The sequence below is a fragment of the Sinohyriopsis cumingii genome, chromosome 16 (genome assembly GCF_028554795.1).
Source record: "Sinohyriopsis cumingii isolate HCF-2022 chromosome 16, ASM2855479v2, whole genome shotgun sequence".
Classification (NCBI taxonomy): Eukaryota; Metazoa; Mollusca; class Bivalvia; order Unionida; family Unionidae; genus Sinohyriopsis; species Sinohyriopsis cumingii.
The window spans coordinates 97,763,951-97,777,273 of NC_142976.1; the positions used below are offsets into that span (position 1 = coordinate 97,763,951).

General features: G+C 34.2%; 1 protein-coding gene across 1 annotated transcript; it reads left to right on the plus strand.

Moving 5' to 3' along the window:
* Nucleotides 1-935: 935 nt before the first annotated feature.
* Nucleotides 936-9,079, plus strand: LOC149781033 (DC-STAMP domain-containing protein 2-like). The gene is made up of 4 exons (XM_089938167.1): nt 936-1,176; nt 2,047-3,311; nt 4,056-4,126; nt 6,305-9,079. Exons 2-4 carry the CDS (start codon nt 2,241-2,243, stop codon nt 7,569-7,571), a joined length of 2,409 nt encoding a protein of 802 aa, XP_089794293.1. The 5' UTR covers nt 936-1,176; nt 2,047-2,240; the 3' UTR covers nt 7,572-9,079.
* Nucleotides 9,080-13,323: the final 4,244 nt, after the last annotated feature.

The window sequence follows — 13,323 nt, forward strand, 5'->3', positions numbered from 1 at the left end:
GTCATGCATTTGAAACGGACCTCTTAAGAGTTGTCACGTTCCATAGTGATAACTTCCGTTTCCAGTGTATTCTCTGGTCATCAGGAACTGAAAGCGGTACCGTATTCCGTCATACATAAACACAATAAACGTTCGAATAATGGATTTTATTTCTTCATATCATGTAGACTGATGTTTTACAAATGGTTTATGCCCATCTGAGGGACTATATAGTGGTAACTTCCGTTTCGGATGCACTTTACTGTTTTCCTTAGAATCTTAAAAGGTTTTACGGTATTTCATCATACATCGACAACACACAAAAAATAACGTTAGAATATATATCCCCAGATCACGAGTTCCGTGATAAAAAACAAACTCTAATACCTTCGTTCAATTTAGTTGAAATTCTGCTGAAAAAGATAAAGTTTTCTATATTGTTTTTTATGATCTTAAACGAAACATCTTTTCTGAGTTTTTGAGACGTCATTCAAACGGGTGCCTTTTCCCTAGTTTTAACAACAACGGTTGTATCTAACGGTAAATATGCATTATTTTGCATAATCTGAAAGTCATTTGAGCGCGGAAATTTGTTAGCAATTTTATCAAATTCTGTTGAAGTTTTTTTTTTTTTTTTTGAGGTCGTTCTATCGATTTTCTATTGTTAGTAATGACTACCATATCTGATCCAGAATTTCCACTATTTGTAAAATTCTAACAAGAAGTTGAAATGACACAACTGAGGTAGTACCATACCAAACGTTTTAACTTGGTCTTATGTCAGATGGATAACAATCCGATCAGTCAAACTTTTCTTTAAAATGGAGAATGGAAATCCACATTTTCAGGTCATGTGACTTTGATCTTGGACACAGCAGCCGAAAATTCAATTGTTTAGATTAAATATGGTATAATTTGACTGTGGTGTCATTCGGATTCAGTCTGACTCTGAATTTGGCATGATTCACTCATAACCATATTTAGTATGATATACTCGGATTCAGATTCGGCTGCATTACGTCTCTTGTTGTTTAGTTTAATGTGATGCGATTATAAAAGGCAACTTATATAAATAGTTTCATGTTTTCAGTTCACGTTAACAGGGAATTCTTTTGTTAGATAAAACTTTGTTCCATGAAACTTCAGCACAAGGACTAAATCCAATCACTTCTACATAGAAGAATAAAGACATTAAAGGTAAGAAACCACTATAATACGGTGCGTTCCGTGAACGTTGGTCAAATTCCGTTATGCGGTCTTTGTAGATAAAGTTGTTGAAATATTTTTCTATTTCTACAAATGGTGGCCATACATTATAGCAGATTGGCATCTTTTTTCTGAAAGTACTTCTGGGTAAAAACCTTTCCGCCAACTTTAGTTAAACCCAGAGAAGCGTAGTTTGCGAATTTCTTATATTTCATAACAGAGGCCATATTTATTAACGGGTAGATATCGTCTGTTCGGACTAATATGACCTTCACTCGGGATGCCTTCTCATAAATTCGGCAATATTCTCAAGATTGTTTTCTAGTAATGGTAGCCATATTTGACACACTTACAAATTTTTCAAAGTCTTTCATGTCTGGATGATGTCTGTTAAATGGTAAACTTCTTTTGAGACGAATTTTAGTAAAAGTTCATTTAAAGGTTTCAATATTTTAAGTACAGTGTCCATATTTTATTTCAAATCGGTATGATTTTGAACAAGCTTGACACGATATTGCATTTTGCAGATAAGTAAAAAACATAATTCGTTTTACGTTTTAGTAAAAAGTAATTTAATTTTTGCTCTGATTTTAGAAACAGTAGTTAATTTATTGGAGAATCATCAAATATGTACAAACTTGAGAGTTCTTTGAGCCAGGATGATTTGTCAAACATGGTCAAATCCTGTTTGTCAGTTCTCTTTAAGAATGCATTCAAGTATTTTTCTATTTTCCTTCTGAATTATTATTATTTATAGCAGATACGTTGAAAATAGTAAACGTTGACAGACTCGCGCACAAGGTTGAAGGTCTATACCACTAGATCTCAAACCTTCGCTCAGTTTATATTTTTTCTTTTCAGGTATTGAATGTTTGTGATACGAAGAAACTGAGTCTACGGCAAGTATTAATCATAAGAGAAGCCAACCCAAGGATTGTATAATTATATCTGATATCAAAGAAAACTGGTGACATCAATTCAAAAGGGATCCAAGTTTTATTAACTGGAGCTTTCTACTATCTTCGTAGGAGTTAACAAGGACGAATTCAGTTGAGATGGCCCAGTGTAAAGCTACCTTTGATTACAAAGGTGAAGCAGAGGGATATATCAGTCTTAAGAGAGGTGATCTCTTGATGAATACAGAGAAACATGATAATGGTTGGTATATGGGTAAAAACATGTCGACAGGAAAGGTAGGATTATTCCCTGGGTCCCATGTCACCCAATGCACTGTCTCTGAGCCAACCAAGACCCTGAAACAATATGAACCTTTGCCTTCAAAGCTTATCACAGCAAATTCATCACAAAGTGACTCCTTATTAGTCCTTGAGAGTGCTAAAGGACAAACTAGTGATATCACAATGAAGGAAAGTACAGGAGATACCACGAAAGGGCCTCCACCAAGACCTCTTTTACCTGCACGGGTAAGATGGAAGAATACATCAAGTGAAAGAAATGGCAATGAAGAAACACCATCAGTAGATAATAAGAAAGAAAACACAAGACACAAACCACCTGAACTACTTGGCAAACTCTCTTCGAGCAAAGAAATTCTGACCCAGACAGGTAGAAAACTATTCCTAACTGACAAAGACCAAAACAGAACCCCAAAAGCAATATTAGGAGCGATGACTGGTGTTTTCCTGGGTGGACTGATATTTCTTGTCCTGAGGTATTCATTTGGGTATTCCGATTTGGAAGCTGGTATCACAGTTGCCATTGTAACAGTTTTAATATCAGTCGGTCTAGCCTTGTCCATGCTTTTTCGCTGTGTTGTTGCACTCGTAGTTCCAAATTTTTTCACAGGGAAGGGACGTGCGGTCATCTTGTCCATTATATTTGGCTTTATGCTGTCTCATACTGTTCAAAACATCAAACACAACATGGAGGAGGTGGCGATAAGTATGTCCTGTATTGCAGATCTTGCCCTAAATCAGGCACGAGACCTTCAGGGGCAACTGAAAAAGCCATTGGTACAAGCTGCAGAATACATTGACAGGCAGAAAATTGTCCTCAGAGAGTTACAGGATGAGATGGGTAAAGCGATTTTACCCGTCAAGAATGGTCTGACGATAATGTATACAGAAATAAAAAAAATACAAAATGATGTGGATTCCATTGAAAAGGTGAGATTAATATTTTCATTCTCCTGGGTAATCGGGAGTTTGACATTACATGTCTTTTTTATCAACTGTTAGCAATTTCGACAGATTAGTGAAAGACATTTTTGAAGACGGTAAACAAAATATAAGTTGGAAAAGAGAACTTCACACGATAGTGCTATCGTTCAATACATTTTATACCAACTGTAAGTGTCTGTTGTTCATTTGGTACCAACTGTAAATGCTTGTTCATTTGGTACAAAATGTAAGTGTCTGTACTTTTGATACCAATTGTAAGTGCCTGTACATTTGGTTCCAATTGTAAGAGACTGTACATTTTATGTAGCACCTCTAAAAACCTCTCACGAATACTTATATATGTTGACCTTCAGAATCACCAATCAAATTACAGCTATCTCATTTATGAAATGAAACACTTTATTCGGAACGTTTCTAACATTACCAACATTTGGAACATGACTTTTCTGAAGATAACTCTTACTAATAATAAATACAACACTTTATCTGATATTTTCCGAAAGAAAAAGTAGAAACAAAAGAGTGGAAAGCTAATTTCAAATGTTGGCAGAACACAGACCTTTCTCTGTGCATGGCAGGTGTACGATTCAAATTTTGAAAAGATTACTTAAATACGTGTCTGATATTTAGCTTAGCCTATATTTACTATTACAATTATTACTATAATTACTACTACAATTACTACTACCAGCTTCATAACAATATGAATTTAAAGTTATTCAATTTCAGAACTGTTCTCAAAATACAACACCTTTTATTGACAAGTGCTTAACAATATGCGACACAATCCCGGATCCAGAGTAAGTGTCAAATTTATGCAAACTGGTCATAATGCTATTTGTAAATCGGCATGTATTTTGATCTGGGAATAATGTTATTTGTAAGTAGGCAACTGTGCATTGTATTTGTTCTGGGAATGGTGATGTCTGTACCTTGGCATGATGTTATCTGTAAATGAGCATGAAATTTGTATCTAGGACATGATGTTATCTGTTACAGGTATGCACTTTGTATCCAGACATGATGTTATTTCTCTGGGTATGATGTTTTTTCTCTGGACATGATGTTATTTCTCTGGGCATGATGTTTTTTCTCTGGGCATGATGTTATTTCTCTGAGCATGATGTTATTTCTCTGGGCATGTTGTTATTTCTCTGGGCATGATGGTATTTGCAACTGGATATACTATCTGTATCTAAGCATGTTGTTTTTTGTAACTGATCATGATGCTGCTTGCATTTAGGCATACTATACTATGAAACTAGGTATTCTGTTACTTGAACTGGGCATAATGCTGTTTGGGACTTGGTATACTATTGTAACTGGGCATTTTATGTTGTTTGTAACTTAGCATGTTATGTGGAACTGGCATAACTTATGTTATTTGGAACTGGTAATAGTATTATTTGTAACAGGTCCAACTAGTTGTAAAACTATTGCTAAACACTGTCAATGGTCATATAATTATACACTTACAGGTAAAATTGTTTCTGCATTGTTCAAGTCCGATCTTCTGGCAATCAGACTGAATATGCATACTATATTGTCTTGCCCTTCTCTGTCTTTTGACACAATTGCTATATGCTGATAAATGGTCACATTACTTTCCACTGTCAATGGTCATATTGATATGCACTGTCAATGGTCATATTGATATACACTGTCAATCGTCATATAATTGTACACGTGTAATAGTAATATTACTATACACTGTCAATAGTCATATAATCATACACGTGCAATGGTAATATCACTATTCACTATCAATGGTCATATTACTACATAATATCAATGGTCATATTGTTAATGGTCATATTGCTATGCACTGTCAATGGTCATATTGATATACACTGTCAATGGTCATATAATTATACATATTGTTAATGGTCATATTGCTATGCACTGTCAATGGTCATATTGATATACACTGTCAATGGTCATATAATTATACACTGTCAATGGTCATATTGCTATGCACTGTCAATGGTCATATTGATATACACTGTCAATGGTCATGTTGTTATACACTGTCAATGGTAATATTGCTATGCGCTGTCAATGGTTATATTACTATACTCTGTCAACGATTATATTGCTATACACTGTAAATGGTCATATTGCTAAACACTGTCGATGGTCATATTTCTAAACTCTGCCAATGGTCATATTGCTATACACTGTCAACGATCATATTGCTATACACTGTAAATGGTCATATTGCTATACACTGTCGATGGTCATATTTCTATACTCTGCCAATGGTCATATTGCTATACACTGTCGATGGTCACTTTACTAAACACTGTATATGGTCATATTAATATGTACTATAAATGAATCATATATCTAAGTTCATATAATGGAAATTGGTCATATTGTTATACACTGTTAGCGATCATATTACCATACAATTTTAATGGTCATAGTACTATATGCTGGTAATGGGGATATTTATTTAAATATCTGAAGAAAGCTTGGTTGGTTGCTAATTTTATTCGTTTATTTCTATCTGAGCAATTTTAATCCACAGCCGATTTATTAATAACATATTAGCTAATTGGCATGAATATATTTCTCGTTTTTAGTTCGCTTTTGTAGTTTAAATGTTACGAATTATTACCTGGTTTAAATACAATTTATTAACAGAGTTTAATTTCCGGATCGGACTCTGCAAGAGCGTTTCATATTAGAAGATCAATATAATAACTTAATCATATACATGTTATAGTTAACAAACTGTACACCAGTTTTAGAACTTAACTAATGAGTAGACTTGCATGAGTTATTATGTAACATTCAAAATAAGGTAACGATTATATTTAAAAATTGTGTTCTAAAGTTAGATTTTACTAGTGTATGGAAATATTACACTTTCAGTGAATCATGTATGTCTTAGATGTGACGCTTGCTCAAATGATACACATAGTGTTTAAGCACATGTAACATAATGACAGTTTACTTAACTAGTTTTCCTATAGATCTGTCTTTGGACTAATGGACAAATGCAAAGGCGCATGCTGGGAAGTAAGGAAGGTATTCCAAGATAGTTGTAAATTCCTAACACTTGCAGATGATGAGCTAAGAAAGGCAATGAACACAACTGAACAAGACTTGAACGCTGTGGTCAATTATTTCACGGTTAACCTGTCCACAACCAAAGACTTTAATGCCGATGTTAATTCAAGTCAATCCGCAGAAAGCATTCGAAAAGAGGTGAAGGAAGAATTAGAAGCTAAAACTGGTGCTTTTGTTAACTTTATAAGAATCCTGGAGAAAGTTCTATCCCTGACATTGATTCTTTTATTTCTGCAATCCTTTTGGTATGTACGAAATTATCTGGCACGTGATTCCTATGACAACATATACATTACCAAACGTTTCAAGGATCTGGATCAAGAAAGAAAAGATTGTGGATTGAGTTGTGTATTGCCACTGAAGAAAAAGGAGAAAAATTTGTACATTGACACCAGTTCTTGGCGTATCACATTAGTGGAAATAGGTCACGGCAAGTTTGGCCTGGCTCAGATTGGTATGCATTTGTTGCTGTGTCTTAGTGTACTTTTATTTGACTATCTTCTCTACTATATCCTTGATCTCCTGAAACGGCACGGGAACGTCAATATTCAGTACAAGGGCAATTCCAAATTTCAGCTTAACGTCGATGGAACTGGATTTGTTGCCAAATTTTATCGAGAACTCATTCAGGGATTAAACATCAATGAGAGCTATATTGGTGAAATGAATTTGACAGATTGTCTGCCGCACCCCTCCATGCCAGACTCATCGAACATTCCCGTCTACATAGTCCTTTATCTTATTGCCGTCCTCTTCGTTCTCATGAAGGAATGTGCATCACGAGCTCGCAGAAAAATCACTGCTTACTACTATCCAAGACAGGAAGAAGCACGAACTCAATATCTCCATAAATTAATTCGACACAAGCGAATCAGTTTTTGGAAATTCTTGCGCCAAAAGATCAAATCATCTTATAAGGAAAACTGTGTCAATGAGCAACTACAGCTGATAACGTGGCTGTCATTCAAAATCCCATGTCTTGCAAGATGTCTTTCACAAAAAGACAAAGTATGCCTAAGCTGTGAGACAGCTGAGGGGGGATTCCATGACATTGGTCTGGTGAAATGTTCCGGTGACCAATGCAATGCCTATTACTGTACAGATTGTTATGAAACTCTGAATAAAACGTGTCCATTGTGTTCAGTGGACGATGTGGTCCATAGAGAATAATAGTTCATTACTGTAACAGTGGAATCGTACAAGTTTCTAGAACTATTCTTTGTTAGTAATGTCCACCACCGTATGGAATACGGATCATGGAAATGGGCCTGAATTAGAGTTCTTTGTTTCAAACAATACTTTTTTTATATTAATATTGCATGCTTTCTTTGAAAATGTTTGATCTACATCTTCTACTACTGTTGCAGACTTATCGTCCGAATTTATTACATAGCTTTGACAGTGCTCAGACGTTTCATAAGAATACATTATATTGCAATGACAGGGATCAGGTTTTTCATACGTAAGCATAATATTGCAGTAACATTGGTCAGGTTCTTCATACGTATGTATTACATTGCTTTGACAGTGATCAGGTTTTTCATACGAAAGAATTACATTGCTTTGGCAGTGATCAGACTTTTCATACGTATGCATTATATTGCAGTGACAGTGATCAGGTTTTCCACACGTATGCATTACATTGCAATTACAGTGATCAGGTTTTTCATATGCAGGCATTGATATTGACAGTGAGCAAACTTAGGATACGAATGCATTGCATTGCGTTGACAGTGATCAGACTTTTCATACGTATGCATTATATTGCGTTGACAGTGATCAGGTTTTTCATACGAATGCATTGCATTGCGTTGACAGTGATCAGGTTTTTCATACGAATGCATTGCATTGCTTTGGCAGTGATTATGCTTTTCATACGAATGCATTGCATTGCTTTGACGATGATCAGGTTTTTCATACGAATGCATTACAATGCTTTGCCAGTAATCAGACCTTTCATACGTACGCATTATATTGCAGTGACAGTGATCAGGTTTTCCATACGTATGCATTATATTGCAATTACAGTGATCAGGTTTTTCACATGCGAGTATTACATTGCTTTGACAGTGATCAGGTGTTTCATACGTATACATTATATTGTAATGAATGTGATCAGGTTTTTCCTATCTATGCATAACATTGCAATCAGACTTTTCATACGTATGCATTATATTGCAATAACAGTGATCACGTTTTCCATACGAATCCAATTACATTGATATTGACAGTGAGAAAACTTAGGATACGAATGCATGGCATTGCTTTGACAGTGATCAGGTTTTTCATACCAATGCATTGTATTGCTTTGATAGTGATCAGTATTTTTTGTTTTCACTTTTAGATTGGTTGATTCGAGTTCATGCATATGTACTTATTTTTCAATAGCAATTGGTGTTACGGCTAAAGCTTCATTTTGTGTCCACAGGAAAGGCTTGTAGTTCCCTTTTCTCCGACATGATACAGATTTTAATGTGTTTAACGTTCTGTTAAAACCTGCAAAAAGAATACCTTCTCATTAGCATACAAACCAAATTTTGTCTTTTGAAACTACCTAATATTGCATATATTCACCTTTACAAATATACTTATATTTGCATATACTTATATTTACATATACTTATATTTACATATACTTATGTTTGCATATACGTATATTTACATATACTTCTATTTACATATACTTATGTTTACATATACTTATATTTACATTTACTTATATTTACATATACTTATATTTACATATACTTATATTTACATATACTTATGTTTACATATACTTATATTTACATATACTTATATTCACATTTACTTATGTTTACATATACTTATATTTGCATATACTTATATTTACATATACTTATATTCACATATACTTATATTCATATATACTTATATTCACATATACTTATATTTACATATACTTATATTTACATATACTTAAATTTACATATACTTATATTTGCATATACTTATATTCACATATACTTATGTTTGCATATACGTATATTTACATATACTTATATTCACATATACTTATATTTACATATACTTATATTTACATATACTTAAATTTACATATACTTATATTTACATATACTTATATTTACATATACTTATGTTTACATATACTTATATTTACATATACTTATATTCACATATACTTATATTCATATATACTTATATTTACATATACTTAAATTTACATATACTTATATTTACATTTACTTACACGTATATAACCTTATACTTATATATGTACTCCAGGAGCCAAATATATTCAGAATATAATGTTTTCAAAAATCACAGTTTGCACTGAAATTGTTACAGCTTTGCACAAATGAGGTACTAACAGTTTGCAAACAACCAATTTGGGCGTTAAAGGATTCGCAAATAATTATTTAGGAATTCATTTTGCAGATACCATCATCGCCTAAATTTTCGTCTGAAAATCTTTGTAAATAGGTACTTATACAAATATTTACAGTTAATTTAATTAGACGTACCTGCCTTACACAAGCAATAATTTTCAAAACGTTTCTGTGTCTGTGTGTGTCTGTGTGTGTGTGTCTGTGTGTGCGTGTGTGTATTTCCAAATATAAAATAATCCTCTTCCAATTAGTTTAAGGAGTTTAGATTACTTGGAAAACCGCGTCTAAATAGCAGAAAATTATACTTTGAGAATGAAACGAAACCCGTTTGAAAACACAGATCCAGTCTTTCAATGAAACGAATGACCGTATTATTGCATATCAATACAGCATATCTAAGCAATGTTTTGTAGCCTCCATTTTAGTTTTCTCTGTGACACGTCAACAGATTATTATTGTAATATGTGGATAGATAAGAAATAAAAATATATCTAATTTTCTCTGCAGTGTATGAATAATATTTTAATGAATAATTGAATAAATACCCGAAATGTAAACGTTATATATATATATATATATATATATATATATATATATATATATATATATATATATATATATATATATATATATATATATATATATAATGTGTGTGCCTAAGTACTGAGTGTTTATATCTATCGTTCATTAGTATATGTTATATATCTGTTGTTCCTACAGACGGATCATCCCAGATGTCCGGATACAGACCACTTAACTCTTAACTCTGGTAAATTGAACCATGTGGAGATTTCCTATCGTCGTCAACATCATGTGATATACGAATAAATCCCTGCATTAACACCGATTTTGGAGACTATATTATTCACAGCCCGAAATAAAATGTTTAATATCTTTTTTTAGATCGAAAATCAAACTGCCTGGTGAATCGAAATCTCCTTTGAAATTAAGTATTCAGCATACAAGACATGATGATGGCTACTTCTGCTAGAGTAAGCATGTTTTTAAACAATTATCAATTAATTTTGGCTTATGACAATTAGTTTTTCGTTTAATTCAACTAGGAAATTTGATATTGAGGAAACCGTTTCTAATGCGATGATTGAAAGCGGGCATTTCCAGTAAGTATAAAATAAAAGAGTTCTTGAATCACTTTATCTGCTTGTCAGGTAGATGGAAGTCTGTGAGATTTTTCTTCTGTAAAACTTGATGATAAAAATGGAAAGCTGTAGCGTTTTATATGTTCACAGAGGTACAAATGTGCCCGTCCAGAGGTACAAATGTGACCGTCCAGAGGTACAAATGTTAAACTCCAACAACTTGGATAAGACGATAATGTGATCCTGATCGACAAAGCGGAGTTACTAATATTTTGTTTCTAACTGATAATTGTGGAACTGATAACAAAGTGACAAAGAAATCAAATCCTGTAATCAAGCAAGCTATCAGTGGTAGTTATTTTGAAATATCAGTATGAGTGATAAGTACAACTCCATAATACAATATTTCAGAGAGCTAACAAAAGAAACACTTGATACCAGATACAATACAAATAGACAATGCAGAAAAAGAACCTTAAAGAAACTTTAAATGAGACCAGAGTTTCCCATCTTCGGTAGCCAAGGTTCCGATATGATAACCCTACCTACACTTTGGCGTATCGAGCAAATATTAATGTGCTTCGGGTCTGTGAATTTCACTGGATGCGGCGACAAGCCACCGCCTCCAATCAAAATAAGTTGGTCAAATATTGAACACTGTTTCTACATGATCGACAAGGGAAACTTGAATCGACTGATAAATAAGCAATTTTCAACTGTCGGTCCGTGTTTGTAGAAACACCTTTCACTCAAATACATCTGTAATGGCTTCCCTCTGGTACGTAGTCATACTTTCGATGTTAAACTTACAAAGTATCCTTTTGAAGTCAATTATCTCCACTATTTTTGGTGATGTATAATGTTCCGCTTGGTGAGATGGCATTACCTACTAAGGGAGGCAACTCATGAAATCCAATAGATATCGCTAGGACAAAGCACTAAAATATCTCTTCGATCCGCGAAGGTGTAGATAGCGTTATCATATTGGAACCTTGGCTTGCGAAGATGAGAGTTTCCTTTTCAATTCAAGGTATTGATTTCACCGTAAGATTAAGTTACCGTCTCAAAAAAAATAGATAGAATGTTTGTCCACAGGTATACAATGCTACATTGAACATTTTCATGATCCGTATCTGATCCGAATCAATTCATTTTCTGGCAATTTTACCTCTGTTCGATAAAGAAAGATAAGTGCTTTTCAAATATTAAATTCTTTTGTATTCTATATTTTGTAAAATATTATTTTCCAAACTTGCTTTTCATTATAATCAATGATTGATGAATAAAGTGTTGCTTTTATCCACAGAACTTTATCTTCATACACCTGTTGATAATTTGCTACGTTTCTCCCTGGTATCCCACGAGCTTGCATCATATCACCGCTGCATTATATGCCATCTTGACGTATGAGTCCCTAACCCTCCACCTTTATTTGCTACTAAGAGAAACCTCCGTATGATAAATAGAACCAAACTAATGCATGACATCCAAGCAAACCTGTCAACTTGCATACCTCCTCCAGCTACCTTCTCTCTAGCCGACCTTCCGGAAATGTTAGCAAATTTCTTCCGTGACAAAGTATAAACCATTAGAGATAAGCTTGACAACACAATTTCAGTTGATTCGTCGTCACCATTCAGTGGGATACAGAATTTCAGCGGCAATCAATATCAGCATTTGAACCTGTCTCTATGGATTTAGTACGTACAATCGTGATGAAGAGTGCACCAAAGTCATGTGAATTTGATCCAATTCCAACATCACTGCTGCTTGAGTGCTTAGATCCAGTATTGCCTTCACTAACTGATGTTATTAATACCTCTCATCCGGGAAATTCCCATCATTTTTCAAAACTGCCATTGTAAAGCCTCTGCTGAAGAAACCAACATCCAACCGTAACGATTTAAATAACTATCGCCCAGTTTCTAATCTCCCATTCATATAAAAAATCTGAGAAAAGTTTCTTCTATCCCAGCTTGTATCTCATATGAATTCAAGCAGTCGTTTTATCCATGTACAAACTGCATATCGCCATTGCCACATTACTGAAACTACTCTTATAAAAGTAGTTAATGACATTCTCTCTGCTTTGGATGGGGAAAGATTACAGTCCTTACCCTCCTTAATCTGTCTGCAGCATTTGACAAAAGAAACCATGATATATTACTTCACCGTTTCCAGCATGTATTTGACATTCGTGATACAGCCTTACTGCGGTTCAAGTTCTAATTGGTCAACAGGACACAAATTGTGTCTGCAGATGGAATACACTCCAGCCCAGTTAATCTGTGTTGTGGTGTTCCACAGGGTTCTGTTCTTGGACCTGTTCTCTTCATTCTATACACTCAGCCGCTCTCAAGTGTCATGGATCATTATCCAGTGTCTCATGAATTGTACGCTGACGGCACCCAAATATACAAATCTAGCCACTCAACTGAAGTTGATGCTACC